Source organism: Sinocyclocheilus rhinocerous, unplaced genomic scaffold (genome assembly GCF_001515625.1).
Source record: "Sinocyclocheilus rhinocerous isolate Xijiao unplaced genomic scaffold, SAMN03320098_v1.1 scaffold23, whole genome shotgun sequence".
NCBI lineage: Eukaryota > Metazoa > Chordata > Actinopteri > Cypriniformes > Cyprinidae > Sinocyclocheilus > Sinocyclocheilus rhinocerous.
In genome coordinates, this window is record NW_015644367.1 from 883,693 (window position 1) to 896,560 (window position 12,868).

General features: G+C 36.7%; 3 protein-coding genes across 4 annotated transcripts in view; 2 read left to right on the forward strand and 1 right to left on the reverse strand.

The window, feature by feature from the left end:
• The window catches only part of LOC107758256 (tubulin-folding cofactor B-like), a 12,188-nt gene extending 8,442 nt beyond the window's left edge, over positions 1–3,746 (forward strand). Inside the window, exons 5-7 of the mRNA XM_016575959.1 lie at positions 2,346–2,537; positions 3,098–3,170; positions 3,298–3,746. Of these exons, the coding sequence (XP_016431445.1) occupies positions 2,346–2,537; positions 3,098–3,170; positions 3,298–3,412 (380 nt within the window). The 3' untranslated portion in view covers positions 3,413–3,746. The remainder of the gene's footprint in view (positions 1–2,345; positions 2,538–3,097; positions 3,171–3,297) is intronic.
• Positions 3,747–4,572: 826 nt separating this feature from the next.
• Positions 4,573–8,379, forward strand: tmem123 (transmembrane protein 123). The gene is given in 5 exon segments (XM_016575960.1): positions 4,573–4,988; positions 6,608–6,711; positions 6,713–6,782; positions 6,909–7,056; positions 8,000–8,379. Coding segments are annotated over 5 exon segments (402 nt in total). The 5' UTR covers positions 4,573–4,933; the 3' UTR covers positions 8,025–8,379.
• Positions 8,380–8,949: 570 nt separating this feature from the next.
• LOC107758259 (transcriptional coactivator YAP1-like) overlaps positions 8,950–12,868 on the reverse strand; it is a 37,662-nt gene continuing 33,743 nt past the window's right edge. For both annotated transcript variants that reach the window (XM_016575966.1, XM_016575965.1), the window contains 2 exons: positions 11,876–11,988; positions 8,950–11,793 (listed from right to left, as the gene is read on the reverse strand). In XM_016575966.1, the coding sequence (XP_016431452.1) occupies positions 11,555–11,793; positions 11,876–11,988 (352 nt within the window). In that variant the 3' untranslated portion in view covers positions 8,950–11,554. The remainder of the gene's footprint in view (positions 11,794–11,875; positions 11,989–12,868) is intronic.

Here is a 12,868-nt window from a genome sequence, read left to right on the forward strand (position 1 = left end):
GTGATTAGTAGTAAATCTCCAGCACGTGCTTTCAGATGGAGCGGCATTTACTACACAGAGCCGTAGATCACTGACAAGCTACGCAAAATCACGTTCAAAATCGCAGGCGATTCATTGCTGATTATGAACGCGATTTTGTGTAGCTTGTCAGTGATCTACGGCTCTGTGTAGTAAATGCCGCTCCATCTGAAAGCACGTGCTGGAGATTTACTACTAATCACAGGAGCGGCTTTACTGATGAGATGCGCATGAAAATCGCATACGATTTTTTGCACAGCCCTATATGCCATTGCTTTCTTTTATTCATTGTCAATCAATTTAATTCAATTTAATACTCAACTAAAATGTTTGAATATTTTGTTAAAGTTTTCTGTTACAGCTTGACAGTTTTTAGTCCATTTTGCAAATTAGTTGCATTTTAGTTAATGATTTTAGAGTAAAATGGACTAAAATGAATAAACATCACCTGTCCTTGTCATTTTAAATTGTCAATATATTGTCTTTTTTCTTCAAAGACTAAAAGCCTTTTGAAATCTTAAACCACACTAAGGCTTGAGTCATTCTGTAGCTGGTAGCGAATTTTAAAACTCCACTGCATCTGATCGAACGTTCAGAGGAAACTGGCACTTTATCTGTTTATAGTAAGTGTTTTTGCTGCAGTAACTAAGACATTTTCCTTCATTCAGGTTTACTTGCAAGCAGTTTTACATTTATTTACTGTGTTAAAGTAGTGTTTACATGCCTCATATTTCCAGCACGAATGAGAAGCTTTCCAGGTTCTTATTGATGTGCCTGGTTCTTGAGGATTGAGGTTAAGGGTACTTTATTGCCTGACCTGCTGTAACCAAGCTTACCGGGTTAGTGTCTTTGCTATAGCTGACCTGCATTACACAGCCTGTTCCGATCGATGTTAATTTCCCCATCCAGGCCGTTTGTTTTCCATCCCTGGATGGAGCTCTTTTCAGTTAGGAGTGATTTAGGTTTAGACTTGCTTTTGAAGCTTGAACTCTGCATTCCTTCAAGATCTCAGCGTTGGCTTTCAGAGCTGTTCTCATGAAATAAATCTCATGGCTTTTGGCTGATATGATTAAGGGAGACTAACACAGACAGTATGATGTGAGCTATTGTACTATTTTGTAGAGCTGCACGATTCTGGATAAATTGAGAATCACGATTTTTTTTTTTGTCTCAAATAGAGATCACGACTCCTCCCACGATTCTGAACAAAATAATGTGTGGCAAAATATGAATGCTGCAGTCTATTTAAAAGTGTTTAATTAATTTTAATGAAGTATTAACCATTTTTAATATACACTACCAGTCAAAAGATTTTGAACAGTAAGATTTTTTATGTTTTTTAAAGAATTCTCTTCTGCTCACCAAGCCTGCATTTATTTGATACAAAATACAGCAAAAGCAGTAATACTGTGAAATATTTTTTATGTATTTAAAATATAATATATTTAATACTTCAATTTAATATTAAAATTATGAAAAAGTTGTTTGAATCAATGATTCAACGACTCACTCATAAACCTACTGGATGAATCAGCGTTTTTGAACGATTCTCTTGAATAAATGATTCATTCAATTATACATTTTTTTTAAGTCACTTTTCGCCACCTAGTCACAAACGTTATGTGGCAGTTACTTTCAAACGCGGATTTGCTCTATTTTGGTCACGCTACCATAGACATCAATGTTTATATCTGAATTATAAACTTTCATCCCAGTATTTCTGTGATAATATGAATGACTGTACGACAGAAATAATACTGTGTAGTAGTTTGAAAAGACTGTTTGTGAAGCTGTTTCTTAACCAAACATGGTAACTGCTCTCTGTGTGTCAGCGGCAGTGCGAACGCAGATTTGAATGATCCGGTAAGACTTTGTCAAAGGTTTAATAGACACGGGAGAATCGTTGTCATTTAGAAATGAGATCGTGTGGTTGTCTGAATCGAGATCGCGATCTTTTAACAATTAATCGTGCAGCTCTATTGTGCAGTCAATTGTAAGAAACGTGCAGGGTTTAAATGGGTTTTGATTAAAAATGACAAAATCAAGTAAATATGCATGAAATTGTTCACAAGAAGTTCAATAACCTGCATTTAAAAAAATAGATAGGGTCTCATGCTGACTTTACCAATTTTGTTAAAAATTATGGGTGAACGTGGTTGAATTATGCAATACGTTTCCGTTTGCATTTTTTGCTTCAATGCATGAAATAGTGTTACGCTAAAATTAGGTAGTCTATAATGGTTGAGAAATTTAAATCACACATATTATTAGTGCTTTTACAATTAATGTAAGCAAATATCTAACTTCTCAGTTTTCTTATTTGTCAGATTCGATACGGAACTTCAAGAAGAATTTCAAGTTAGGTCGATTTAATGAGGAAAACAGGGCCAAGGAAGAAGAGGCTCTTGCTAAGAAAGAAGAGGAAGAGAAGGTGGCCGCCGGATCCATTGCTGTTGGGAACCGCTGCAAAGTTGAAGTTGTTGGGCAACCTACCAAGATTGGCACTGTTATGTTTGTGGGTAAGCTTACCCTTATTTTCATATCACACCTCTCAGATTAAGGCTTTGTTTGTGCTGTTTGCATGACCTGGTTTAATCGCATCTACTGCTCTGATTTACCAATTGAATGTTACATGTACTCAAAATAGAGCCAAGAAATGAATATGATCTAATTTCAACTAGTTGCAACTAGTGATGCTTTTCAAAAGGCAGTTAACTCAACGAACTGTATAACGCCATCCTGACCTGGGGCTCCCTGGTTTCTTTAGAGATGTGCATATACAGATTCCTGTGTTTTCCGACCTGAGAAATATGACCCATGTGAATTGTGTAAATCTGAGAAAAAATGCTGCATTTTAAATGCATTATTATTTATTAATATTTTTTCAAATGTTTATAATTATTATTAAATACTTTGTTTTTGTTTTGTTTGAATAATAGAATAATAATACATGAAGTATTAAGTAGTAACAACAACAATAATATTAATATTAATAATAATAACTATTATTATTTTTTAAATTATTGCTATTATTGTCTAGTCATATTGAATGGGGCTTAAATGCTTGCTTTGTTTGCAGGTACAGCAGATTTCAAACCAGGCTACTGGGTTGGTGTGAAATATGATGAGCCGCTTGGGAAGAATGATGGCAGGTCAGTGCACGCACAAGTTATTTATGTTTATGAATAAGACCAGCATGTCTCTGAAAATGACTAATGTGACCCTTCCATGAACCTTATGAGAAAGTCTAACTGATGCATTATGTTTGTCTTGATTTAGTGTGAATGGGAAACGTTACTTTGAGTGTGAGCCAAAATATGGCACCTTCGTGAAGCCCCTCTCAGTAATTGTGGGAGACTTCCCTGAAGAGGACTGTGGTTTGGATGAGATGTAAGACTCACTTGATGAGCAGTCAGAAGCATCAGAAGAAAGATCTTCTTTCTTCCAGAAGTTTGGCTCCATGCAGTGAGACATTGCTGTGGTAGAAGGTTTTTTGTTGTCAGTGCAGATCATTTTGTTTTATGCTGGTCTGGAAGAGATCAGCGAAAATTGCAGTCAAAGTTAAGGAATGATCTTAAACAACATCTGTGCCCTGGCGACTAGAAGTAACTAGTAAGGTAAATGTGAGAACACCAGCCGAGGTCAGAGTAAAGAAAAGCATTCGCTTGCATGTTGATTGTTCATTAATGAATTCCAAAGTTCTGCAGCTAATTTGAGCCCAGACCGAATAATTTTACTTTAAACAAAACCAACCAACCACAACAGAAAATGTATTTCACGTTTTTGCAATACTGTACACACTGTATTGTATAAATGTATTATTTGTACTAATGAATTCCTCCTTTTCTGCAGCCTATTACATTCTTGTGCATCAATATGACTGTGTTTAGGGTCTCAGTCCCTCATTCCCTTTGGCACTTTAGCGATTAGCTCACTGATGAGACGTGTAATGTAGAATCCCGTGGCCTCAGTTTTTCCATGGTTCTGTATTTTCAGTGTAAATTACAAAAATGTGAAGAAGTCTTGCTTTTTTTGTGAAAATTGGCTGTAACACTGATGTAGCCTAGTACAGCCCTAAAACCTTGATCGCTCACAAGTAATAATAAACATTTGGTTTTGGTGCACAGCAACTGATATGATTCATATGAATGCCATAATTATATTATAGTAGCTTTAACAAAACAATGCAGTGTAAAAGTAGAAATGTTGGACACTTGACTAGGGCCAGGCACAAACACTGATGTTGGAGATAGACATGCATCTCTTTCTCCCTTTACTCCATGCTTACATTAAAAGGCCATAAATTTGAAAAGACAGTGATGTATTTTTGTTTTTGACACTTTGTGATGCTTTTAAAAACGTAAAGCCTCAGTCACCATTTGCAAAGAAAGTACAATTGAATTTATAATTTATCAAATACATGTGGCCATGTGATGTCTGGCTCAACTGAACGTGCCTGAGGGGATTTAGGAAATGTATTGCGATATTTCCCTCCAGACTGTGATGCTTTGCAAAAATAAAAACAGTTTCAAATCACTTGGTTGGACATCATTACTTCCAGAACTTCCAGAAAAAGCATCAACACGATAATGATGTTGTATCAGATATGCAGCGCAGCTCCAGCTTTAGAACACACACACACACACCGACAGATGTGCAGACCAAACCCCTAGTAAAGACCGCCTAGAGTTTCAGTCGCTGTTGATGTTAGCCAGTTGTGCTGGTGTCTATTAAAAGTGGACATTAAAAGTCTAACTGAATTTAAGAATTACTTCTAACGCGTTCCTCTGAATGGCAGCTGAAGCGGTTTAAGTCGTCGATAATGTGGACAGACTCAACACTGAGCTTTTTTCCGTCCGTCATGACTGTCGTTAAGTTTGGGACTGTAGTAGGACTTTAGTTTTTCGAAAAGAAAATGAACCGCTGTTTGTGTTTCATCTTCATTAATTCCTGTCTGCTTTTGTTATCGGGTAAGTGTTTCTCAGTTGTTTGTTTATATTATAAGAACTCTGTGGAAAACGCGTTGTATAACGGAACTTGCGAAAGCTTCCATTGTGTATACGTGTACACAGTTTGGAACATTTCGGTTCTGTCTCAAGCTACCTACCTAGACAGCAGGCTCCGAAATGAAGCAGGGCTTATGGCAAAGATGCCAAATTAGTCAGTTTTTTAGTGGTGCCTGCTAAGCAAAACATCACTATTGCTCATTACTATTCTTATTAGTCTTTCGGGTACTTCCCACAGATAGTGAGGAGAAGCTGGACGGCTGTAAAAGGGTCAGAGATGGGTACGTTAGTTTCTTTAATAAGCAGCCATTCAGAAACAGCCTATTTACTGCCTTGAAACGCCCTAGAAACAAGCCAGAGGACCCTAGCAACCATATAGCAACAGGCCCCAGTCATACCTCAGCACCTCGTTTTTGTTGCCTAACATCAAGGGCTCCACTATGGTTTCTGGGGGGCCCCTTCAAATCGCGTGTTACACACAATCTCTACCTGATAAAATATGGACCACATGGATCACGTTTTCTCAGAAGTGCAAGTCATCATAATTAGGGAAACTACAACAAAAATAATTTTTGTATTCCCATTTGCTCCAGTAGCAAAATCCATGATAACATTCCTCATGTGACATAAGTGAGGAAGTGTCAAGTCTGAGAAAACGGTCAATTTTAAAGCTTGGCAAAAAAAAATTATTTTATTTTATAAATGCCATGGAGTTCTTATTAATTAACTTTTCTAAAGGTCTACAAATCACACTTTTAAAATTAGGCTCCCTCATATATCCAGATTTTTCAAGACCTTGGACACCCTGGTTCTTATTCTTCTTCCTCTTCTTCTAAATAAATGAATAAATAAATCTTGATTTATAGTTGTTTGGCCTTATTTTAATGCTTGTTTTTTTCTTATGTTAAATATTTTTCAAGTTATCTTGAGGCTGTCATGGAACTTTGCTGAGGCCCTCTGTTGGGCCCTGGCCCCCATTTCAAGTAGAGCATACTTGAACTCACTGTATTTTCAGTGTGTGTGTGTGTGTGTGTGTGTGTGTGTGTGTGTTTCTAGTCTAGTTGTACTACAGGACATGATATGATGAGTTTGATGTGGCATCTATAGTGTATAAAATGATCCAATAAAGTTATTTAGTCTAATGGCGTGGCCTGCATGTTTTACTGTGTAAAGTGTTTTTTTCTCAGACACAATTACACTGAAAGTGTAATTCTTCGCTCATGATGAATATCTGATTAAAGACATTATCTACCAAAGTATATACTTTATTCCATGCCCTGGTTGAGAGCAACTAGTCTAGGTAGATGGTTCACTGCTTACTGTTTTTGAGACAATCTACATAAACAACTTACGAGTTATTCTCAAGTAGTGCAGCCAAATGAATCTCTTAACTCACACCATACTCAAGGTTTCCATGAAAACACTGATTGCAGCATTCACAATGTTTTGGACCAGATGTATGCTATTGCAGCAGGATCTTACACAACATTATAAAAGTACTCTGCTAGTGGCTTTTATTGTAATTTCTGTAATATAAGAACAAATAAACTGCTTTTCTGCTGATCTGGATTTTCCGTATGCAGACAGCAGAGCTGACCAGGCTCATTCAGCTGAAGGAGAGACTTCAGTGACTAGATCAAACATGTCCAACTACTCAACTTTACTGCCCAAAGCTGAACATATCACCCCCAACTGAGCCGTCTGTGAACACTGTGCACATCTCAACAGAGAGCAAACACCTGATTTCTGCATGTACAGGTACAGCATGATTTCCTGATTTGTTGCAATACTTTTGATCAGTTGATTACATTGGTTTCACCAGCAGCATCAGCATTTCTACAGTCAAAATGTGAAACTACCATTTTCTTTGGATGGATAAAACAGGTGTTCCTCCTAGTATCCCAACAGCAGGTCCTCGGTTCCATGCAGGTAGTTTCATTGGCGGTATGATGCTTGCCATTATTATCATACTGGTCGTCACTTTGGGCTACAGGTTGGCCTGCTCACAACGGGATATGCACTACAGAGTCATGTGAGTATCATCAGAGTGCTTGTTTTTTTAATTTTTTTTGGCAGTATTTTTACATTTAAATAATTGCTTATTTAAAAAAAAACAAAAAAAAGCATGTGGATCCAGATATGTGATGAGTTTTTGAACCATGTACCTATTTCTCATCCACTTTTTCAGCAGCCTTTGTTCCGGAAGTATTTTTTCAATGAATTTTTCCCATAAGGATTTTAAAAATGTTTTTGTTGTAAGAGTTATAAGCCATGAACCAAACCAACCAGCTACAAGGTGAATCATAACATGATAAAACTTTTATTTTAATGTAAAAATAAAACTGTGTACTTAACGGCTTTAATGAGGGAAAGACTTCAATTCCATGAAGCAATGACAATTGAATAAAAATGATGGAGAAATATAACACTATTTATCTATGAAAATAGATTAAAAAAATAGTTATATTTCTCCATCAGTTATATTTCTCCATCAAATTCAGTGTTTTACAGCTGAATTTGTGGTGAAAAACTACACTACCCATGATGCTGTACAGAAAAGTCCTGGCATATAATATATATTTACACCTCACAGTAGGTCTGTATTTAAAGGGGTCCTATTGTGCTCTTTTACAAAGTCTTGATTTTGTTTTGGGGGTGTACTAGAACAGGCTCTCATACTAGGTTGTTCGAAAAACACATTATTTTTCACATATTTTACATTATTACAGCACCTCTCTCCCCAGTCTGGCATGAACGGCTCGAATAGTTCCTGTATCAAATGAAGGCCCGCCTTCTGAAATACGAAATGTGCTGTGATTGTTATAAGTTATTGTTAAAAATGAATTTCCCTATGGAGAAAATGATCAGCGTTTTTACTTCCGGAACCAGACTGTAGCACTCTATGTATTATCCCATGTTTTATATATGTTCGTATGTAAATGTAACACAGCTAATATTTATTTCATGTCCTGCAGTGAGGAACATGATGCCATCATTTAAAATGGAGCCGCTGAGGAAATACAGGCTAAAACACAAGCTAGTCATAATCTGAAGAGAACATTTTCATCATAATGTGGTTAATATGAATATGAGACGGTCTGGTTTGATACATATTATATTGTAATCTTAAATAGCTTATTCCCTAACAGTTTTTACATTTTAAGTAGTGAATACTTGAACAATGTAATTTCTTTTTTGTGTGTGTGTGTCTGTGTCTACACCAGTGTAGTCCAATTTGTACTACAGGACATTTTAATGAGTTTGTACTTAAACTAGACTAAACATCAATTGTGTTTAAAATATGCACCTGTAAAAGTCTTCTTAAAGACATATCGGAGACAAATTAATTGGTTACAGTTCATGGACTTTTTTTTTCTTTTGAGGTTAATGGTATTTTTGTATAAAAGTTAATGGGTAACACTTTACAATAAGGTTCCATAAGGTAATGTTAGTTAATGTATAAACTAACATGAACAATACCTTTATTACAGTATTTATTCATCTTTATTAATGTGAATGAAAATATAGTTGTTCATTGTTAGTTCATGTTAATTCACAGCGTGTTAACTAATGTTAACAAGCACAACTTTTGATTTTAATAATGTTTGATTTAAAAAATGTTTAAATTAACATTAACATTAATAAATGCTGTAAAAGTACTGTTCATGCTTCGTTCATTTGAACTAAAGTAGTTAACTAATGAACCTTGTTGTAAAGTGTTACCAGTTCATGGTATATGTTTTTTGAAAAGTGTTGATATTGGTTTCATGTAGTGATCCAATAAAGTGATTTAGCCTGTGCGGAGTCTGTGGACTGCATAATGTAGTGCAAAACATTTTCCTCAGACACAATTTACAATTAATCTCTAATAATACTCTGCTCATAACGCATAAAATGTTGGATTAAACGGATTAAACACAGCATCTACCAAAGTATATACTTTATTCCAGGCCAATTTTAAAGTAATATGTAAAGAGATATAATGTAACAGAACTTAAGGTTCTAAGGTACATGCACATACACTGATTTAAAAAAAGAGATCATAATAAATGGATATAAATTCATTCTGGGTGCATTTAAAAGAAATCTAAATACCAATCCATTAACTTGTGTGATTAGTACTACCACTACAAAAAAAAATAATAATAAAGTAAACAGTTACTATATATTCTGAACAGTTGCACACCAAGCAAGCATAAAATCATGTTTAAGTGACATACACATTTTAGTCAATGTTCTATAAACGTGCAATACCATCACTGTACCCACAATTCATAAAACATTTTGTTGCACTGCTCTCTCCAACACTGTTTTACCCCACTAGAGTCTGCCATCAATACTATGTTTGCAAAAATAGATATTTCTCTTAGCTTGTCTTTTTGTTTTCCACACCACTTTTATTTTCTCTATAACCTCTAACTTTCATTACAATGGCATAGCTTGCTGTTTTTGACCATAACATTTTTGTTTACGGAGGCAACTGAGTTATAAATCTTAGCAGTATATTCACCCCAACAGACCACAGAATATTATACTGATAAAACTTCACCTTTAAAAAAAAAAAAAAATCAGTACAACACACATTTAGTGTAAGGGCCGGTTATTGAGCTATAATCATGTAGTGTAAAGGTAACCATATTGTAAACAAGAGGTAATATTCATATTACTGAATTACTACTGAATGCAAAGCATCTGCAGCAAATTTGTAATGGGCAAGTCCCTGTAGTGTTCTACTCTAGTGAAATAATGTAAACCTAGGTAACCTGCCTACTGTGTCTTCAGTACTGACATCAGGAACCAGCATAAGAGGACCTGTCAAATCTGGCTTCATTAGAGATCTCCTCACAAATCAATTAGACCTTTTCTCATTAGCTTATGTCTTCTTACGTGTACATAAAAGTATGATAAATTATTTTTTGTCGTCCATTAAAAGAATCCTTACTAAAAGTCTTTGGAAGCCTCAAAGAAATCCTGACAGAAACGATAACTGATTGTTTCCATAGAAGTCTACTCTATTATTCATATCCACAGTTACCAAATTCAAATCCAAGCTAACAAGCTAATCTACAGCACTAACCCTCAAGACATGCTCATCTACCCATCTAAACGTATCAGAACCTTCCTTTTCCTGCCCGATATCCATCTCGGCACCAAACATCAACATAACTGGCTCAGACTCTACTGGAGCTCATATCAGAGATGTCTGTCTATTGATCAAAGTGCCCCTGATATTCTAGTTCCTTGCTTTTGGATGAAAAAAAAAAAAAAAAATCAAAGAGATTTGCACTAAAATATGCAAGTAAGCAACAACATATCAACTGAGATACTAAAATCGTAAGATAAAAATAGATATCGGTAACAAAACCAAACGATCCCCCCTCAGATTGATTATGATGCAGCAGAAATGATAGCGTCCATCTAGTTAGTGTTCTTTGTGAATCAGTTACTGTAATCATGTACTGTAAAGGCAGCTCTTAGAATAGTTGTTCTGTACACATCTGTTAAAATGAGAGCAAAAACAGATCCGATTTGTTCTTTGAATCACACATGAATGCCATAACCCTCAAGAAACAAAATCAGGCTTAAATAAAACTAACACACAAAGAGACTAGGGTTCTTTAAAGAGAAAAGAAGAAAAAAAATCAAACCCTAATTCCCAACATAATATTTTTTATAAAACCTTTGAAAGAAATATACTTTGATTAATGAAGCGAGAAAGTAAAAGCAAGCGTCAAATTTGATCTATGATCTCTAGTGTAAAAACGACAGGAACATGTTTCAATTTTTTTGTCTGAAGGCACTTGATTATACAGTTTCTAGTGTGATATGCTGGCACAGCCAAGCAGCAGTATTTATTCAACCAAAGCCACACAATTGAAACCCTTACGATTTAGACCTTTCAATCACAATCCTATCGGAAAACACGTACAGACGACCTCCTCATCGCTTTTTGGTTTCTCAGGCTCATTACTGTGAGGAAAAAATAGTCAATTGTAGGCGAGCTGAGATCAAGGATGCTCTGAGATGGGATCTGCAGTCACAGGAGGTTGCGGTAGGTTGATTTAGGGGTTCGTCTGTCTTTATTTCTCTCTCTTGGGGAACACCTGAGCCCTCTCGGCCCTGTTCGCCCAGCGAGGAGTTTTCATGAGGGGAGAAACGACACTTCGCGCACACAACTTCACATTCGCATACTTGCACACTGATGGGCTGCCAGTACAGCCGTGAAAGAGATTTGGGTACTTGTGAATACTTGTCTGTTCATGGGCCAGCCTTGAGGATGCAGACATGAAAAAGACATACGGAAAACAAAAAGAAGCACAAAAGGACCAAAGGTTAAAATACCTCAGCTTTTAAAACCAATTCGGCCAAACGTAGTGAATAGAAAATAAAGAGAAAAAAACAACAACTGTCCAGTAGGGAGAAATGTCTTTTGTTTTCTCAACTCAAAGCCTCTACACATCCTTCACAGATTGGATTAGGCAGCAGTTCAGCATGTTGGAAGAGAAGGCGTAGTGCTGGATTCAGGTGCTCTATAGCCAGGTTAGAAAGTTCTCCTTGTCGATCTTGGTAGCTGCCAGCACAGACTCCATGTCGTTGAGGATGTCGGAGCTCAGGGCTTCCTGCAGGCTGGGCATCAGCTCCTCGCCCTCCACTGCCATGCTCTCCCCCTCCAGGGTGCCCAGGTCCACATCTGTGCCCGGGATCGCGTCTAGGTAGTCGGGGAAACGGCTGGGCTGTGTTGCCATGGAGCTGGGGCCGAGGGTATCGCCTGACAGAGAGACGGTTTGTTTTGAAATGTGCTGTTATATCATGCGTGTGGTTACATTTTGAGTATTTGGGTTGTGGCGTACCTGTCTCCATCTCGTCCACACTGTTGAGGAAGTCGTCTGGAGTGCGGGGGACGCTGTAACTGCTCATGCTCAGGCCACTGTCTGTGCTCTCGTCTCTGGAGTGATATGTCCCACTGCACAGAAAAACACCAGGCCACAATTGCTTAGACAAATCTAAATTGTGTACATATGTAAATTGTACACTTACACTACGTGTCCAAAAGTTTGGGATCAGCAAGATTTTTTTGAAAGAAATTAATACTTTTATTCAGCAAGGACGCATTAAATTGTTTAAAAGAGGCATTAAAATAAATTTTAAATGTTACAAAAGATTTTTAAAGGAGTGGTTCATTGCGATTTAACTTTTTTAACGTTAGTGTGTAATGTTGCTGTTTGAGCATAAACAATATCTGCAAAGTTACGAAGCTGAAAGTTCAATGCAAACAGAGATATCGTCTTTTAAAATTCTGTCAGTTTAATGCCTACAAAAACGGCTGGTAGGGACTACAACAAGTTACTTCCCGGGTTCGTGACATCACAAACCCAGATAAACCCCGCCCTCGGGAAAAGGCAGCAAAGGGGGCGAGGCCATGCTGCGCTGCTTTAGAGAAGAGGAAGAGAAAACTAGAGGTGCACATAAAAATCTATTCATATATGAATCGCGATTCTGTCTTCTAACGATTCTAATGGATTCACAAGTTTCAAAATCAATGTTAAAGCAGCCGTTCTTAATACTGTTCCACACGTCCCCTTCTCTGCACACGCTCTCTCTCTCTCTCATTCAGCTCAGCTCCAATAATGAACTTATTGAACAAATTGGAATGTTCCAATTATACACTTATTTTCAGATTTCAGCTTTAATCAGTTTAAAACCATATATTAAAAGCTAACAGAAGCAGTAGCATTTACAAATAACAGCGTATCTAAAAGTATGAGACAACAACAAACAAAAAACATAGACCTACCATTAAAAGCCGTGCTTGCAAAGGTTCTGCATGATCCTCTTCAATAATA